Source organism: Strix uralensis, chromosome 6, assembly GCF_047716275.1.
Source record: "Strix uralensis isolate ZFMK-TIS-50842 chromosome 6, bStrUra1, whole genome shotgun sequence".
In the NCBI taxonomy this organism is placed as follows: domain Eukaryota; kingdom Metazoa; phylum Chordata; class Aves; order Strigiformes; family Strigidae; genus Strix; species Strix uralensis.
This window is the reverse complement of record NC_133977.1, coordinates 652451-672174: the sequence shown is the minus strand read 5'-3', so window position 1 is coordinate 672174 and position 19724 is coordinate 652451. Positions and strand designations below refer to the sequence as shown.

At 50.6% G+C, this 19724-nt stretch overlaps 1 protein-coding gene across 2 annotated transcripts in view; it reads right to left on the bottom strand.

Annotated features, from left to right (window-relative positions):
* SLX9 (SLX9 ribosome biogenesis factor) overlaps window positions 1-16607 on the bottom strand; it is a 59864-nt gene extending 43257 nt beyond the window's left edge. Inside the window, exons 1-2 of one of the 2 annotated variants that reach the window (XM_074872386.1) lie at window positions 16445-16607; window positions 13126-13234 (exon numbers count right to left, since the gene is read on the bottom strand). In XM_074872386.1, the coding sequence (XP_074728487.1) occupies window positions 13126-13234; window positions 16445-16585 (250 nt within the window). In that variant the 5' untranslated portion in view covers window positions 16586-16607. Of the gene's footprint in view, window positions 1-13125; window positions 13235-15972; window positions 16259-16444 lie in introns of those variants that run through there. The other variant, XM_074872387.1, reaches the window with a different exon arrangement.
* Between the last annotated feature and the right edge of the window lie 3117 nt (window positions 16608-19724).

Here is a 19724-nt window from a genome sequence, read left to right as displayed (position 1 = left end):
ACTTACACAGAATAATACTATAGGTCCCACTTAATCTGAATTACAGACATCAACTCTTGAGAGATCTACCATTAAATACACAGCCTGTAACTCAGATAAGACCCACATTAGCAGGGCAGAGATTTATCCCTAGGTAAACCAGAAATCTGATTCATATAGATGATGATCTTAGCGTAGAAGTTCTTGGAAAAAATACCCAAGCAAAATAACCTTCCTCACATGGGCATTTGCCAGGGGTATTAGCAGAGGAAAGAGGAGGTTGACTTATTCCTGCAGCCAAAAAGCAAGTCAAGGCAAGTCAGAAGGGGCAACTCAGAAGAAGGAGACCTTGCATGTCATGCACCCTTTACCAGCCTCTACCAATTTTCTAAATAGAGCGTCTATTAAATATTAAACTCCCAGGACGCATATTTCAGAAATACATTTGACAGCTTGACACAATTCCATACCGACGCTGGTGACAAGGGAAGAGCTCTGACTTCCAGAGCTGTCAATCTGCCCTCTCCACAAGCGCTCCTTCATCCCTCTTGGGATTCAGTTTCTCAATTCACGCAGTGTTAAACTGTTCCTCTCATGCCCCATGAGAGGTTTTCATTACTGGAACTTCTGCTGGGTGGTACCTTCGCCACCAGTGCAGAACTGTGCCTCCTCTCTCTTTGTAGCATTTATAATTTTGTAACTTGATTATGCCAAAGCTGTAACATTAGAACAGCATGGATTCCAGCTCATAACCCTCTTTTGTAACACTGCAGCTTCAGTACTCTACTAAGCAGGGCTGATCTATTTTTGTGTAAGTAAGGATGTCTGACCATTTTAAACTGATTTAGCTGGAGAATACCAGGCTACGTTAGTATCCTTCTAAAGCCTTGGGAATCATAATCACACAGAGCAAGACACAGCATGACATGCAAACTGCCATGCCACATCACACCTGACCAGGAAGGCAAGGAGGTACACTGGCCCCAAATTCAGCAAGTCCTTCGGTGACACAAGGGACTGACACATTTCACCTAAAAAGCACATGCACGAGCGCTCAGCTTTTACAGAGGCCGGAGGAAGGCTTTGCAAAAGCACAGAGCAGCGCCTCAGAAGCCTCACCAAAGGCCTCCCCAATCCCTTCACTGAGGCTGAGGTGATGGTGACGATGGTGAGATCGCCATCACCCTCCTCTTCAGCCACCCAGCTTCAACACAGCCCACAAAGCGACACATAAAGGCTGCTCCGGGGCAGACATGTACCTTCCAGCATTGCTAGTGGTGACTGTTACGCAGCCGGCACAGCCGCAGGAACCAACCATAATAAGAAACTAGAGGGATCTGACACATCGTTCAAACTCCTAAGACTCATTTCAGGCTCTTCCCACTACCAACAGCCTCCTCTCCATGGAGCAGACTGCAAACATCTTGGCAGCTTTGGGCACTCTGGAAAACATTACTGTGTTTGTGTAGTGCTCAGTATCCATGACCACTAGCTAATTGGAGGAGGTTTTTTTTTAAAACATTAATTTTAAGAACAAGGACTTACCCACAGCTAGAGGGAGAGAAGGAAAAAAGGAAGCTAATTACTTCCATAAATATTAACACAACTGATTCCCATGATCTGGCAGAAGGCACTCACAACACTGAAATGGTCTATCTCCAGAAGGGCAGTCAAAGCACTTCAAGCAGTGCAAGTTTCAGATGCTCATTTAGCTCTTTTCATTTAATTGCACTGACTCTAATTAAAGTGGAGTTTCATACAGCTATTCTCACAGCCAGCACCACACTGCACAGACAATACATTGTTAAACTAATTTTAAACAGCATGGATTTTTTATTTTTTAAAAAATTATTATTAAGGCACCAGTGTCTTTAGCATTCAGTAGGATTCCCACTCCAAATTCTCCCAGAAGCTACCTACAGCAGGTCACTGTCCTCCATTTCAAGCAGTTTCCACAGCTTTTCACATCTGATGGAGAACTTGGCCAATTTGACTCTTGAAGCAAGGTCCCACTGATTTTCATCCTCTGACCAAAGCAACAGAAGAGCCCTATGGCTTCAAGGTGCGTTGTTGCAACCTACAGCCTTCTGTTTGAGGCATCCTGCAGGCTGAGGGCATCTGACCTCACTGGAGAGGCTTCCCATACCACACAGAGCTATCGGAGCTCCTCTCAAACACCACGCAGTTTTATAACAGCCTGCTATAAAACAATCAGACACCAAAACAGCCCTTACAAGGTGATCTGGTGTTGTCAAGGTAAGAGCAGCTCCTAAGGATGCAGTCAAAAAACCAAGTAAATTTCAGCCAAAAAAGCAAGGAAGAGGAACACAGGGTAAACTGCTACCTAGAGCAATTTACCCAGGTATGGTAAACTGCCACCTGGCACCTTATCAAACTACCAGGGTGGCTATCCTAGATGCAGCCTTGCTCTGCTGGTCAGTACCCTTCCGAGCTCTTCACTTGCTCCCTCCTTTCTACTTCAAGCCATGGCACGGCCTCCTTATGGGAACTCCCATCCACAGCCCAGAAGCAGCCTGCCAGTAGCCCTAAGCCTGAAATAAAAGTATTAGCCAGCTGAACAGGAGCCAGCAGTGTGCCCAGGTGGCCAAGAAGGCCAGTGCCATCCTGGCTTGCATCAGCACTAGCGTGGCCAGCAGGGACAGGGAAGGGATCTTACCCCTGGACTCAGCACTGGTGAGGCCACCCCTCGATGACTGGGTTCAGTTTTGGGTCCCTCACTCCAAAAAGGCCATTGAATGACTCGAGCGTGTCCAGAGAAGGGCAACGGAGCTGGTGCAGGGTCTGGAGCACAGGTCTGATGGGGAGCGGCTGAGGGAACTGGGGGGGTTTAGTCTGGAGAAGAGGAGGCTGAGGGGAGACCTCATGGCCCTCTGCAACTCCCTGAAAGGAGGGTGCAGAGAGGGGGGATGAGTCTCTTGAGCCAAGGAACCAGCGCCAGGACAAGAGGGAATGGCCTCAAGCTGCGCCAGGGCAGGGTCAGACTGGCTCTTAGGAAGTATTTCTTTCCAGAAGGGGTTGTTGGGCGTTGGAACTCTGTAAACACATTAATAAATGGCATACTGGGTTATCAAAAGTTAACAGCACTCCTTCTCCAGGAGGTTCAAGTTTTCTGAGTACTGTGTCCACCTCTGGGGCCCCCAACACAAGGACACAGACCTGCTTGAGTGGTTCCAGAGGAGGCCACGAAGATGCTCAGGGGGCTGGAGCACCTCCCCTGTGAGGACAGGCTGAGAGAGTTGGGGGGTTTCAGCTGGAGAAGAGAAGGCTCCGGGGAGACCTTAGAGCAGCCTCCCAGTACTTAAAGGGGCTACAGGAAAGATGGGGAGGGACTCTTGATCAGGGAGTGTAGGGATAGGAAGAGAGGTAATGGTTTTAAACTGAAAGAGGGTAGATTTAGATTAGATATAAGGAAGAAATTCTTCCCTGTGAGGGTGGTGAGGCCCTGGCACAGGTTGCCCAGAGAAGCTGTGGCTGCCCCCTCCCTGGAAGGGTTCAAGGCCAGGTTGGACGGGGCTTTGGGCAACCTGGGCTAGTGGAAGGTGTCCCTGCCCATGGCAGGGGGCTGGACTTAAAGGTCCCTTCCAACCTAAACCAGTCTGTGATTCTGTGGTTTGATGCTATGCAAGAAAGGCACTGGGCTCCCCCCTGTTCCATGCTGGTTGGTCTCAGCTGGGACCAAGGGCCACCTGGTAGGGTCAGTCTCCTCCTGCTCAGTGGCACCAGTTCAGGCTCTGGCTGCGGTGCACCACACCAGTCAGGGTACAGGGATGCACAGGGTTAGTTACAGCTCAGCTCAAGGCATGAAGCGAGCAATACTTTGGACTGTGCTTCTGCAAACAGGCAGAGGAACTGCTCCCCCAGTTAATGTAATAAAGACACATACAGTGTCCTTCACAGCCATTTCTGGATGCCAAGTCATTAACCTTGGGGCTGGGGGGAGAGGAAAAGAGTATCACTTTGCCTGTTTAATCCCTGCCCAGCCCTTCTCCCTTCCTGGAAATTTTTCCTTTCTTGCAAATTCTTTTCAAGGTTTCAAGCACTTTCACACACAATGTCAGAGAAAACACAAGTTTATAGAGGGAAGTTTGCAGTTTGACCTGAGACCTGCACGTTTCAGTCCTGGGACACATCCTTGGCCTGTGCAGGTTACACAAAGGACACACACACCTTGCAGAAGGTACATGAGTGGGGAGGAGAGAGGCACGCAAAGGAGAGGTGTGCAGCCCACGCCTGCCCTGGGAGAGAGTCCTCAGGGCTGAAGGTGGCTGTGCTTTGACTATTCATGTCTGCTGGGTGGATGAAGATCCAGTAGAGGTAAGAATATGAAAGAGAGATGAGGAACTGCCAAAATGGTTGCTGGCTTTCCTGAGCCCTTTTTCTCCCCACGTCCCTCAAGTCTGCACAGGGAAGGGGAGCTGGTCTCTACCCGAGGCTGGATGCCCATTGGCATGTGTCATTCTCAGCCTGTTGGGGCAAGAGGCAAGGGATACTGCAGAGCTACTCTGTCTGCCTCGAGACCACAAAAAGCAGCCGCCACCACCTGCATCAGGGGCAGCAGGTGAGTGGGACAGGCTGGGAGCACAACTTCACGTGATGAAGGGTGAGCTCTACCCAAGCTGCAATACCAGAAGGCTCCTTTAATGGCACTTGGGTGCCCTGTTTTAAAGCCATGTTGATATCCAGTCCCTGCCTGTGAAAGTGAGAAATCCCAGCTCAAATGCCACTCAAACAGCTGCTCCTCCTAGGGCAGCATCCACGTGCCAAGTAGAAATTTTCAGATGTCAAAATCATTTCAGTGCAACACTGCCAAGGGCATCACCAACAGGCTACCTCTGACACCACCTTAAGGGAGAGCATTTCAACTCTCTCAAAATTCACACAGACCAAAGCCTGGGCAGCTAATAACGAAGACAGATGGAGCAGGAACATTTTGTCATTTTGGACTAGCACAGCACGTCGCATTTTACACACATTGGAGATGCTACAGCCACTCCTCACAGGCCAATCACTGTCATTCTCAGTTTGAGGAGCAAACCATTTTATCACCCCTTCCCATCTGAAAAGTGTTACAGTGGGGAACAGCTTGAGAAAGGCTCTCTGCCCAAAACAAACACAAGATGAGTATGACAGCTGCCAGCACAGAATTAAATGCTGAAGAAAAGCAACAGCAGCAGAATCATGAAGATCTAGCAGCTTTCCACACCAGCGATGTGGCGAATGACCAGCACAAGCAGATTTAAAAATACCCCAAATGTGCATTAAGAAAAAGCAGCAAAGGCTTAAAACTGATACTCAGAAAGGATGCATTCATTAAAACAAACAGGATTAAATTCTTTTTTATCCTTCAATTGCTAAACACACCAACATGGCAGAAAGGAAAAAAAAACCTAAAAAAAACCTCAAAACAAACAGGAAACCTCCAGCTTCATGAGGCTAGGCACTGCACAGCACCCAGGAAGGCCCAGCTGAAGGGGACTACACGACGTGGCAGGCAGCACGCTGTACAGGAGGTGAATGAAAGGCCCAGAATGTACGCAGGGGGAAGGCTGCTGATGTCTCCGGCCTGTTCTTACTGATTCACGTCACCAAAGATCTGCCTAAAGAAGGTGCACAGTGCTAGGATTAGACACAGCAGGAGGGCAGACTCACACCATGCTCTGCAGAGAAACACAGCCACCATCTTCCCAGCAGAAGCAACTTGCTCCTACCAACAGCACAACTCTAGGATTTAGGCACAGAAGCATTTCATGGAGAAACGTGATCATGGGTGAGGACAGAAGAGGAAGAACCATAATATTGAAAGGCCACAAACAAGCAGTAACCCAACAAACAGACAGGAGTAAGTTATGGGACACAAAGATTTGCATCCTGTCAGACCTCCTCATGAGTAATGAGGCCATGGCTGCAATTGTGCAAGCAACACAACTGTGGATCCACTGCAGTGGTAACCATGAGTCCAGACACTGCAGGAACAGCGATGCTGGAAGAGGAGAGGCCTTACGTGGATTCTGGCACATCACCCATTATAAAAACAAACAGGTAAGCAAATCGTGTCACATGAAGTTGGTGTATGGTCCCACGACAGCACCATGATGCCAACCAACCACAGCTTTTCTGCTTCTCATTTGAGACTGCAACAGGAGAACAGAATTGGACAAGTGGCTGCAGAGCCCAAGGAGAAGGAAGCAGATACGTGACAGACACAGCAAATCTGGAACGCCAGAGCAGAAGCTGAGGTGCAAACCAGAAGGGCATAGTCAATGACTCTGCAGTGGGAGGCTTGGTAACAGAAGGAACTCACAGAGTATCTAACAAAGGGGAAAAGCAAGGCTATGCACAGGCTGCAGACTCCAGCAATTCCAAGCTGTCAGGTTCCTGCTTGGCCTGACTTTATTCTCTCCTGTCTCCACACTTCTTCAGGAGGAAAGGGACTTCCTTCTTTGTCAGATGTTCAGTAATTTCACTGCTCTGTTCCCCTCTGTGCCACTGACAAAGAAACCCCATGCTGCTGCAAGACAGTCCTGGTCATCAGAGAATGAAAGCTCTGAAGATACAAAGGGAAAGTCAGAGACACTACAGCACGCGTGCCTGAAACTCCCCTATGGCTTTGCATCACATTGTGCAAATCAGCAACGGCGAGGCCCAGCACAACCTCTGTTCAGGCTAATGTCCTATGTCACTCTGTGCACCCCACCTCGCTATAGAATCACAGACTTACAGAGTGGTTTGGGTTGGAAGAGACCTTCAGAGATCATCTAGTCCAACTCCCCTTTCGTCTTCCACTAGCCCAGGTTGCCCAAAGCCCCGTCCAACCTGGCCTTGAACACTTCCACTGATGGGGCATCCACAGCTTCTCTGGGCAACCTGTGCCAGTGTCTCACCACCCTCATCGTAAAAAAATGTCTTCTTTATATCCAGTCTAAACCTACCCTCTGGTAGACCTTGTGGTATTCTTAAGAACCCTTAACTTGTCCAGGACCAGAGGCAGCAAATGGTTTTAACCCAGTTTCACATTTTCCTGGCTCACCAGTGGCACAGATTATTAGAGCAATCTGCAGGAAAAGCTACTCCTGCCACAACCTCAGAAATCAAGGTGACAAGCTAAGGTTTTACAAGCAATTCTAAAGTGGTAGCACTTGCTGTCGTTGCACTTTTGCTTTCTCAACAACACATCTTGTCACGGTTCCCTTCTGGAGAAGCTGAAAATAAAGCAGGAAGCTGCCAGTCCAGTTGTTCATATCATTCCACAACTGGTTCATCATCCACTCCAAAAAGGGAGACTTTCCCAGGCAACTGGTTTGCCAGAGCCACACTTGAACAGGCCCTTGCTTCAAGGAGCTAACATTGAGGAAGGAAAGCTAAAAAAAAAAAAAAAAAGCAACCCCCCCCCATATGACAGGACATTATTTCTGACTTAGTTGGAAACATTTAATTCCTGTGCTACAGAGGCTCACCCAGATGAAATTTATTCACTCACACCAGTCACAGAGGTCCTTGCATGGATTAGATTATGGCAAAGCATTTGATTTACCTTATGTCAGTGGCTAACTAAACTACACTGATAGGAAGTAATCATTCAGGACGCAACGCATGGACTTAACTCCAGTGTTCACAGTGCTGTTGCTGGATTTTGTTACCTACGAGCACGTGGAAATCATCTGGAATCTGGTGTTAAGATGAGCTAATGATTAAAGACAAGAAGCAGAGCAGGAGAAAGCAGTTGCATCAGGTCTGCTTCACAATATGACATGGCTCAGAGGTCCCCGTATTAAAATACTTTCCATTTTAGACCACTGGCTTTGTACTGTCACACATACAAGACTCACCTAAAATGAAATCCATTTGGGTGACATTTTTTATTACAGTTCCACCCTTTCCTTCTCATGCCACAAGAATTACTGATGCCAGAACAGCCTAAACTGATACCTCACACCAACCACAACAAACACGCTGAATCAGGCTTGTATCTAAGGGAAGCAATGAGACTATTACCGTGAGAGTAGCAGATAGTTTGACAGGGCACCCTGCCTCCACCAGATGCACCAGGAATCCTCAGAAAAATGGGACCTTCGGTTGGCAAGAACCAGCACCACCAGTTTATCCTCCCAAAACAAGGGGCCTCTTCCCATCTCCTTTCAGCCCCAGAACACACAATCACTGGTGTTAACTGAGATACTAACCCTGCTATAGATGAACTTTCCAACTCACATATCGTGCCCCTCCCTGATCCCTCAGAATAACCACAGCCAAAAGACAAACAAAAACCGGTCACTTAATGAACTGATGAAAACTAAGGGGAAAAAAAGTGGAGAGAGGTCTCCTCTCTCATTGGTGGCTAGAGGAAATAGCCCCTGAGCCCCAGCACAACGGTGGCTTGCTTTCCTACAGGACTGCATCCCTCTGGCTCCAACGCATCAAAGCAGGTCTTCCAGATGAAGCTTTGCACCACACGGAAGTAATCATGCTCTGCTGTTGTTTAGCTAGTCCCTAGCACATCACTCAGGCCCTCCTCTTGCTGACCCGCCCTGCCTTGGTGGCAGTCCACGTCCCCTCCCTGCACATCCTGGTGGCCTGAGCCACCGCACAGCCCCCTGCCTGCCTCTCTGTGCTGCACACAGGGACCTCCTTGGATTTAGGACCACTGCCCCAGGGTGGGGAAAGCCTGCTACAACAGTCCTGCTACAACACCTCAAGGCATTTCCAGGCCTTGATATCCCTCCCTTTTTCCACCTAAGACCCGGCAAGAGCAGAACTGGCATGCTTCACCTGCACATCCTAAACCAGACGAGTCCTTGCATTAAGAAACCCCGACAGCCCACTCCATCACTCCATGCAGCCCCTTTCTGAACCCACAGAAGCGTCCAGTGCCCACATCACCATCACATGCAGCACAGACACAGAGCCCAGAGCTGAATTTGCCACGTGAGATGCAAAATGTCTTGTTCGGGTGCATATCTACCATCTGCTATTGTCATTGTTTCTTCCAGGTTTGTAGTGGAAGAAACAGCAGACAGCTGCACCCACCCTGCCTCATCACACAGCTACCAGGCTTCCATCACACCCTGCCTCGCTGCCTTCCCAAAAAGCCCAGGACTTTTTGCTTTAGGAACAACTACGCAGGCATCCCAGGCCTCCAAGCAGCCTTGCTGCCCTCCTCTGAATATCTGAGGGTCTGCTACATCTTTTCTGAGACAAGAGACCAGGGCCTCACACAGCATCAAAGAGCTGCATGTACCATGGATTTATTTATGGAGCACAGCAACGCTCTCCAGGTCATTCTCTTTTCTTCCTCCTTCCCAACAGCCCATTTGCTTTTTTGACCACTGTTGAGCTCCAAGCTGACATCTTCTGAAATCTTGCCCAATTCCAAGCTCTTCCTCAGACTAGATTTTAATTGGAAGAGACCAGACCTGTAGAGTGAAGCACAGTGTAAAAATTCAGTACGCAAGGGATATTTTTCATTTGCCACTATAACCTGATTTTACAGGTACTCCAAATAATTCAGCAAATTCAGAATGTCACCTCTCTGCCTACTGTCCAAGCTGCCCTGACTGTCTTTGTTAGAGCCCCACAGTACAGGCAGCTTTTCCCCACACCGCACCCAAGGCCCGCGTGCTTACACATCTCCCCACACTCCCATCCTTCTGCAGGCTGCTTTGAATGAAGACAGGGCAACCAGAAACCTGCCTTAGGAACTAGGAACATGGGGAGAAGGCAGTCATCCTCTTTAACAACAAAGCTGAAGACAAACCCTGAGAAAAAAGTCTCTCCAGGCCAGGCTGGGAGAGGTGATCCTTACTACAGTTTTAGCCCCAACCATTAGCAGCACCTGAGGCTTTCAAAGAGGCTCCTCCCTTTCTCTGCAGCTTGCTTCTTCAGCTCTCCACCACCTCCCAAATCTAAGGCATTCAGAAGAACTGGGATATGGCAGGGCACAGTCAGCTCATGGCAGACACAGGAACGTAACAGTGGAGAGAAACAAATCTCCTCCTCTAGCTGCTCAACTAACAGTCCTCATTCACCTCTCTGAACTCCTGGTCTTAGAGCAAAAAGATGACAGGAACCAAGAGTCACCTCATCTTCTCCAGAGAAAATGAAGCAGAATATTTTGTCATGAGCACAGATACCTTCACAGCTGGACAAAGGTAAAGAAAATCTGTAAAAGCTACCCTGAGTGCCCAGGCCATGTGGGAGAGAGGAAGGAACCACGTGAGCATGCTGAATAGGCAGAGGATGGACAGAGAGAAAGTGGGGAGCCAGAAAGTACATGCTAGGTATACAAGGCAGAGAGGGAAGCCAAGGAACCCAAGAGAAGTAGCAAGCTAAAGATGCACCATCATTGTCACCCAGTCATCCCTGTTACAGAAGGACAAAGAGACAAGACAGAGGGGAAAGGGAGCTCCACAACCCTCCAAGTCTTCCAGGCAGCCCCGCAGGAACAGGCCTGGCTGGCTCTTCCTCCCACACCACCACCTCACACTGGTCCAGGAGTAACTGCTGTCCCTGCATCATGCTCTGAGGAGACCAGGCTTTCCAGGTGCCTTCTGCTGATCCAGCTAGTTGTTATCCTCTCTTAAACAGTGAGGGGTTGTGCTGACAGGTGGCACTGCAGCCAATGTCACCACCTCTTCCTCCTTACTTTTCCACTTGATCCCTGTGTATCCTTCTGGGACAGCTCCACATCTGACAGCTTCAGAATTAGCAGAGAGCACTCCAGCTCACATAGCTGTGGTGCTCGGGCTCTGTCAAGACAAAAGTTGGGTCCCCCAGTTCAAGGACAAAGCCAAAATGTGAAAGCCCAAGTGGAGAAAGGAACAGAGGCAGAATAGTAGTTGGAAGTTTACCCGGAAACATCTTATGCAGATACCTTCAACCAAGCTGCAATGCCACGGAATCCCAGCCATGGAGTGAGATGCTGGCTCTCTGGGAACCACATCCCCAAAAGCAGAGGGCTGCAGGGTCTAAGGAAGAGAGATAACACAGCCAAAACCTGTAGCTGCCAGCTGGGCTTGGTAACCCAGCAGAGTGTCTCTGGACAGGTCCAAGCTCTGTAACTGCTCCCTTGTTTCACTCTTGCCCTGCAGGCCTCTTTAAGCCCACACTGAAGTCTTCCTGGCTGTCCCTAAAGTGTCACAGCACAAGGCCAGATCGTAACACAAAACACAGAGATACCAGCAATAATGTGAAGCAATCTTAGGTACACGCAGGGAGGACAAACATACCAGCTTTCGCAACTGCCACATAGGGTCCTTGACAGAAAAAAATCTTCCTCAGCTGTGAAAAGCACAGGAGATAGAGAGAGTAAGCCCACCTACAGCCTGCCAACTTGACCTTCTCAGAGCTTGAAAAGCAAGTGGGAGAGAAACACCTTTTTGTCTTGCTATTAAATCTTAAAATAACAATGTACAGGAGAATCCTACCCTGTGCACTGAACTACGGGGGGATGGGAGGAGAGGGGCAGGGAGGGCTGGAGTAAAGTTGAATTTCCTGCTGAATAGGCTCTCAGCAGACCAGAGATCCCAGGAGACAAAGCACTTCTGCCTACAATCTCTTTTCTAACTCCAGGGTGTCTGCCATTGTATGCACAGCCTAGTTACAGTTCACTGAATTAACACAAAAAAATGAATTGATTTCCATAATGAAAAAGCCTCCACATGGCTCCAGAGTGACACAAGAAGAAAGGGCACAGCAGCTTGGGAAGATCTTAAAAAAAAAAAAAAAAATTCACTTTTTGCTTCGTTCAATTGCAGTTTTGAGCCCCCAAATAAACAGCTATTTTTAACTGATCATCTGGAAAGTGCAAGGGAGCACAAAGCACTGGGGTCAGCATCACTGTCTGCAGGAAGCCATCATGCAGCCTCAAGAGAGGGTTAAACATAGTCAGGCACCGCACATCTGCATCATCAGCACTGCACAGGGACCAGCAGCACAGGTCTATTTATAAACCAGACATGTACAGCTGTAGCCTGCAATGAAAGAGTAGGATTGCAGGCTGTCAGCCTGCAACAACACGCTGTCTAATTTAATTAAAGAGATGGCTATGTTCACATGCACACACATATGCACACATGTCCTTTTCCCAGGAGAGTTAGGAACAAAGAGCTCAGTGTTTTGAAAACAGTACATTTCACAAAGGTTTCTGTGCAGAGGGCAAGCATCTCCAGCAAACATGTCTTCACACAAACTTCCCATGCCCTCACTGTGACCAAATATGACCGATGGGCTATGGCTGCTACTGCTCACCACTGCTCGGGTAGCCACTAGCCCTTGGGTGGTTACTGGGTTTGTTTGTAGCCCTGGACACGAAAACAGAGTCACTGCAGCAGTATTAATCTGCATGGTGAGAAGAAATTTAATTTAGTTTGCAAACAAGGTATTTGGGAGTCACATGCATCTTCTGCACCAGGACAGATCGCTGTGCTATCTGTTTCCATTCAGAGAGGTAAAACCCAGTCTCAGATACAAAGCTCTGTCTGCCACGAAGCAGCTAGAGGCAGGACTTCCTTGTTGGGGGACTAGAAACAAACACCTCTATCGTCTCCTCCCTGTTCCCACTCTCACTCCCCATACTCCCTGGTGAGCTGGCCTCTCCTGCCCAGGAGTCCTTGAGCCAGGGACCTCGCAACAGCAAAGGACAGGAGGAGAGAACTGGCTGCATCAGGCTGCTGTGGGTAAAGCATTGTTGAGGCACAACAAGCAACTTGCTGACAAAATATTGGGGCATGAATGGCAGCTGCTGGCGAGGCAAAAGCAGCCACAGAGGAAGCCCAAAGACAAGGCCACAGCCTGGGCTCTGTTGTCCCCTCAGCCTCTGGGGACCAGGTGCCTATGGGACATCCCTCCCGCAGGCATGGAGACATCCCACAGGCCACAGGGACATCCCACAGGCGGGGGCTCCAGCTGCACAGGTAGAGCTAGTTCCCCACCTGGGGAGCACTAAGCACACACATGCCTTTTTGCCTCCTCCAACCTCAAACAGAAACCGCTTTGAAAAGCCCCTGCAGGAACATGGGAAGCTGTGCTTGGGTTCCATGCTCCTGGGTTTGTTCTGACAGCCACTGCAAATACAGTTGCCAGTGTCTTTGCTGGCAACCTAAAGTGGCACTCATTCAAAATACAACAAACCTGTTCTGGAGGAAATGATGCTTCTGGAGTCCAAGTCGAGCTTCTTTACTAGAGTGTCAGGGTCAATCTTCAGCCCCGCAAAGACACCAGAAGATGAGAAGTCCCAGTCCTTATCCAAAAGAAACATTAAGCAGGAGTCAGTACAAACACCACAAGGCAACGTTTGTTTAAAAAAAAAAAAAAAAATCAAATCCAGGCAGGAGCAGGGTGCACACTCCAGCAGTAGTGTGCAGGTGCATCTCCTGAGGTAAGCCACCCCACCGGCCTGGCCCCCCCAGGCTCTTCCCCGCAGACTGAAGTTTCACAACGTCACGTTTTGGACTGTTACATTCCTAACAGATTTCTACCTGAACTCAACCTCACCTCACTCAAGTGAATTCAGGTATTACTCCTAGGAGGACTGTGAAGAGCACCCTTAGGAAAAGCAAGATTTATTACAGGTATGAAGTACATAACAATACAGATAAGCAACAAACGAGCAGATTAGGGGCCCAGATCCTAAATCAATGGACACTAAGCAGATTCAGTGACTACAAGCGACTTACCAAAGCTTTAGCACCTGGTTCCTTTAAGCATTGCACTGGCTTCTCTGGCTGGCTTAGAAGAATTTATGATTTTAGCCCAGCGCTGACACGTAACTTCACAGTGGTATAAAACCAGCTGTATATGGCACAGCCTATTCCTCCCTCCTCACAAGGAAGGCTGTTAGGTGCATAAAAACAATTTACTGCTGTTCCATGTCCTTGCTGCAAGGGGGCTGGGGGAGCTTTAACCTGAACTGTGTATTAATAACACAGCTGGTAAAACCAGACACGGTCTAAATCTCCTGAATGACTGCGTGTGAACTCACAGCTCACCTCCACCTTCCCTAACCTGAAATCGAAGAGAACGACTGCGAAACAAGCCAGGCAGCCTCTTACCCCTCTGCTCCCCACACTCGTTGGCGATGATCCCTGCTACCGCATCCAAGCTACGGCAGTGAGAGGTGGCATGGGCAGGAGCAGTGCCGGCACCCGTCCCTCACGGCCCCCGCCCGGAGAAGGCTCTCCTTCCTGCATGCTAAAGGCCTGGCCGTGCCAGAGCATGGCTGCCACAGCCGCCACGGCGTGGCAGTTCTGTCATCGTGGCCGATGGCGTGGAGCGGCAGTAGCCACCACTGGAGTCTGATCTGAAAAGCGGATTCCTGCCCGGCATGCAGTAAACCAATCTTAACGTGCTCAGGAGAGATACTCTATTCAGGCCTGGGTGCTTGGTGGACTTTCTCACAAATCAAGCACCCCAACAGGTTTTCATGCTCCTTTTACACACAAAAATCAGAGGTTAGTACTTTTCCAAACACGCCTATTACATACTGACTGGTTAGTGATTATCATACAATTATAATACATAATTCTTCTTACATAATTACATTCTCACATTCTTACATAATGCTTCTACTATTAAAAGTTAAATTTTTAGAACAATGTAGCAGGATTATGCTTAGGTCAAGAAAGATGGGTTTTGTACATGTTAAAGCTAAAGGCGTCCCGAATTAGCAGAACAAGCCAATAGCCTTGAGCAAGGACATCCCAGAACCAGCAGACCTTGCAGAGATTGCCAACTTGGCAAGCAAACTCAAGGTCCATGTATCCGTAGCTGAACTACCCGCAGGATAATACTAAAAATCACGCCTATAGGTCAAGAAGATCCTTGCCCAGGTGAAGACCGTTCCCCTGAGCATGCGTCGTAGTAGAAGGGTTGTATCAGCAGTATTATAATTGTATGTAAATTACTAACCAATCATTGTAGAGAGGATGGACTTGAAAAATCACTATCTCTGCAAATTCTGTGTATAAATATAGCGCAAAAAGTCCCGCTGGTGTGCTTGATTTGGGGAAAACCACCGAGCACCGAGGCTTACGCAACCCTAAAATAAATAAGTAATGTCTCTCCTGAGTGTGTGATTATTGACCTCTTGCACAGCGGGTGACAGACCTGGTTTTTAGACACCACTACCCCTACGCGTGCTCAGGGGAAGGGTCTTAAACCTGGGCAGGGGTCTTTTTGACCTGTGGGTATTTTTTTTGGCTTTATGATGAAAGTAGTTCACTTTCAAGAACTCAAAAGTTAGTTTCATTGCCAAGTGAAGTAATCAAATAGTCACTTTGCCAGGTTGTCAAATAACTCATCCTCAGCATAATCCCTGACATTCCCTTCATGGTCCAGGACGTTGTTTTCTAGGGTTTTGAAAGGGCTCAAACCAATGAATTTCTGATTAAACTGTGATGCAGGGAAGTTTTGCTTGTGTTTGTTTCCCAAGGACTCCTCAGCTGTTTCCCCTCGGCCTCTTTGTGTAGACAAAAGTAAAACGCTCCCTGTTTCACTCACTGAGGGCAGGCTCAGAGCCCTCAGTGGGCACTTGGGCAAACTAAGCTGAGGAGAACTCGAAGAAAAGGACACAGAGGTACAATCTAGGGCAGGTGATCTCGCTGGTTTAGGAAGAAGGCGCCTGGACTTTACTTCACAGCGTGTGCTCTGGAAAGAGCAGACACCGTGAAGAAAACCAAGTACTTCTTCCCTCGACCACTGAAGACCCTCACCTTATTTTCACTACGCATGCTCGGAGTATGGAAATGAATCCCGGGAACTCATTACCATAAGACACCCCTTTCCAGGAAATCTAATGAATAATTTGTGTGTTTGTAAACTGATGTCCCTTTCTAGATCCTGGGAGCCCTTATAGTGGAGAATCAATCCCCAGGGCGACCCCAGCGCTGCTAATCAAGAATTCCTGCTGAACGGTTCTGTTGGATGCTGACTGTTAATTTCTTTTTGGAGATCAAAGCCAAATCTTTATGAATTCCTTACCGCTCCCCGATGTGTGGCAACTACAGCTACTCGCATACTCATGAGCCACGGCTGCTAGCCAAGGTGAAGGCCGCTCTATGCGGGGCACAGGCAGGGCCTGGCGCCGGGCCCTGAAGCTCCAGGCCGCCTCGTCTGAGCTCCCGGCCTGCTCCGGGGACCCGCCCCCGCCGGGGAGCGGCCGGCAGCCGCCCGGGGCCGCGGGGGCAGCGCCGGTGGCACGACGGGGCTTTCCCCGGCGGGAAAAGGGCGACCGGCCTGCGGGAGCGGCCCCGCCCGCCGCCCCCCGCCAGGCTCCCGCGCCCGTCACGGCCCCAGGCGAGGCTGCGACCGCGGATCACGGTCAGCGCCCCCCCTCCCCGCCGCGCCCCACGTGACAGCCCGCCCGCCCCACGTGACAGTCCGCCCGCCCCACGTGACACGGCCTCACACACACCCCACCACCCCACACACCCCACACCCCCCGCCCCGCTACCTTGCCGGCCGCCGCGCTCCAGCCGCCCGCGCCGGGGCCGGGGCCGGGGTCGGGGTCGGGGTCGGGGCGCGGCACATCCCGGGCGGGCCATGGCCGGGGGGCGGCGCGGTGCAGCCGCGGGCGCTTGGCCTTCCCCACCATGGCGGGCGGGCGGCGCGGAGGAGAGGGGCGGAAGGAAGGGGCGGGCCGGCCTGTGCCGCGCCTCTCCCGCCCCGGTGCCGCCCCCGCCCGGGCGGGCCCTGCCGGCTGCCACCGCCGGACACCGGCCCTCGGGGAGCCTGCTCCTCCCCGCTGCTCTGATGTCTCCGTGGTAGCCCCAGCCAGCCCGCTCCGCGGCTGTTGACTCTGGAGCGTAATGATGGCGTCTTAAATGCCGGTAGTCCACCACCGGTCGCTTTGATGGGCAGCCCGGGGGTTAATCGCCTCCAGCCTGGCAGTGCGGCAGAGAGCCTGCTGAAGGTGGCTCCTGGAAATAGCCAGAGCGTGTTTGGTCCGTGTGTTTAGGTTAAACCCAGAGACACAGGCACAGGCTGGTGTAAGCCGCTGGAAGAGATGAGGCCTCTCGGTAGCACGAGCCAGAGACCAGGATGCCAGGGTAGGACAGAAAACCGAACTCTGAAACGCCCTGGCAGAATTTATTTCCATAGTTACAACAGCAGAAAATACCTGACGCGCCCCTATGGAGCCTGAGCACGTGTTGGACTGTGCAGTCACGGGCCTGCGTGGGGACCCGGGACGAAACAGCCCCAGCCCTAGCTGCACCTTGCTGTGCACGTGAGGGGGTGACATGCAAGGCCACTTCTCACCCCGCAGTGAATAAAAGGCTCCAGCCTTGGGAACCACAGTAGCTTTGCTCTTAAAAAGCCCCGACGGGTGCTCCATGGATAATGTATCTTTGTTTTCCAGCTGGCCTTTCTCTGCCCTCCCTGTCCCCCTCCAAGCTGTTTCTCCCAGGGCGTGATGTTGGGGAGCAGACCCAGGGACGCACCTCCCCATCCTCACTCCAGGCCTACCCTGGGTAGCATTTTTCCACTGCTCTTTTGAAACCTCAAAAAATACAAAAAAAAAAAAAAAAAAAAAACAGTAATACAGTGACAGATGTCACATTCACCAATAACTGGTTTCTTAAAGCAAGGCAGACTTCTTGCCACTTACTTCCCTATGCTGACTCAAGTTCCTTTTTGCTTTTCCTCAGGTCCCTTGTTCAGCCCTGGCTTGCAGATGGATCACAGAATCACAGAATCATCTTGGCTGGAAAAGCCCTCAAAGATCCTCCAGTCCAACCATGAACCTCACCCTGACCGTTCCCAACTCCACCAGATCCCTCAGCGCTGGGTCAACCCGACTCTTCAACCCCTCCAGGGATGGGGACTCCCCCCCTGCCCTGGGCAGCCCATTCCAACGCCCAACAACCCCTTCTGCAAAGAAATACTTCCTAAGAGCCAGTCTGACCCTGCCCTGGCGCAGCTTGAGGCCATTCCCTCTTGTCCTGGCGCTGGTTCCTTGGCTCAAGAGACTCATCCCCCTCTCTGCACCCTCCTTTCAGGGAGTTGCAGAGGGCCATGAGGTCTCCCCTCAGCCTCCTCTTCTCCAGACTAAACCCCCCCAGTTCCCTCAGCCGCTCCCCATCAGACCTGTGCTCCAGACCCTGCACCAGCTCCGTTGCCCTTCTCTGGACACGCTCGAGTCATTCAATGGCCTTTTTGGAGTGAGGGGCCCAAAACTGAACCCACTCATCGAGGGGCGGCCTCACCAGTGCCGAGCACAGGGGTAAGATCCCTTCCCTGTCCCTGCTGGCCATGCTATTGCTGATACAAGCCAGGATGCCATTGGCCTTCTTGGCCACCTGGGCACACTGCTGGCTCCTGTTCAGCTGGCTGGCAATCACCCCCCCAGGTCCCTCTCTGACTGGCTCTGGATGAGTGAGGACGTGCCAGAGGATGAGAAGAGTGAGGCCTGGGGAAGCCCAGCTGCTCCCAGCAGAATGGCCAGTGTCGGTGAGTCCAGCTCCTGGGTGGCAGCCACTCCCACCCAGCCAAGGGGTCAATGAGCGTGGCTCGGTGTGGGCGGCATGGAACTGCAAGGCAAGCTGTGCCACACCAGTGCATGGCTGGTGACCCTCCTCCTGGGTACCAGGGACACGGGGGAATGTGGGGAGAGGTCCCTGGGAAGGTGATGCTACTTGGAAAGGTGCCACATCCAGTTAAGGCAGCAGCTCACGACCAAGTGTACCCATATGCTAGAAGGTTGAAAATAAAAAGTATCTCTGAGGGTGGAGATCCCACAGCCCCCCCGAATCCCTGCTCCCATTGTGCTCCTTGTTCAGCTGGAGTATGGCAGTGGCTGGGACACACCAGGGAAGACTTAATGCTCATCAGGGATGGAAAATAACACCGGGAAAACCTCTATTATGCTGCTGTAGGCTGGGTGCACATCATTCAGGAGCAAAGCACCAAAATGACTTCTCTGATCACCGAAATCAGTGACTCGAGGGAGCAGATGCTCCAGGAGTGCCCAGCTGGGTGCACATCCGGATGCCCTGCTCCCCACCCCGGCTGCAAAAACCACAACTGTCTCGCAGTTGGCAGCAGGGGGAAACACAATCCACTCTAGTAAAAATAAAAAGGGGAACTCATAAAAATAAAGATGATTGAAAGAAAATAGAAAAAGGAATGTTTAACAGCTTAAAATGCTTACAGTCAGGTTGGGGAGCATACGCACTGTGACTAAGCACATACATGTCTCCAAAGGGTGACCACCCCCTTCACCTGCAGCAGGCTTAAACAGCAGCAAGGAGAAATAAAATGTAGAAACAAAAAGACATCCTCTAAAAACTGGAAGTTGTTCCCAAACCGGGAAGTATCAAAGATTAAAATCTCAAGCAGGTAAAACCCACACCGAAGGAGCGTGGGTAGCGAGCAGGAGAGGTTGGACACCAGCGTCCTAATGCTGCCTGCTCCAGCCCCGGCTTGCTTCATCTTGGACATCTTGTGCCATGTGTGATTGTGAAAGCATGGACACGGCATAAGAGTAACTACTCATTGGCTAATACATGTAGTAAATAGCCAGGATTAAGGAGCTACCGGGCTAAACACTGACATGCTGGAGGCAGGAGGGAGCGGATGTGTGAAGGGTTGCCTGGGAATTGTAGCGACAGTGCTTTGCTGTGGATGTCCACTCAAGGCCAAAGCTGCAAGAGAGCCTTGGGAGTGGCTGGGCAGGAACTGGGAGTACGCCAGCGAGCTCCAGCCTCGGGCTGCAAGGAGCCATGGCGTACCCG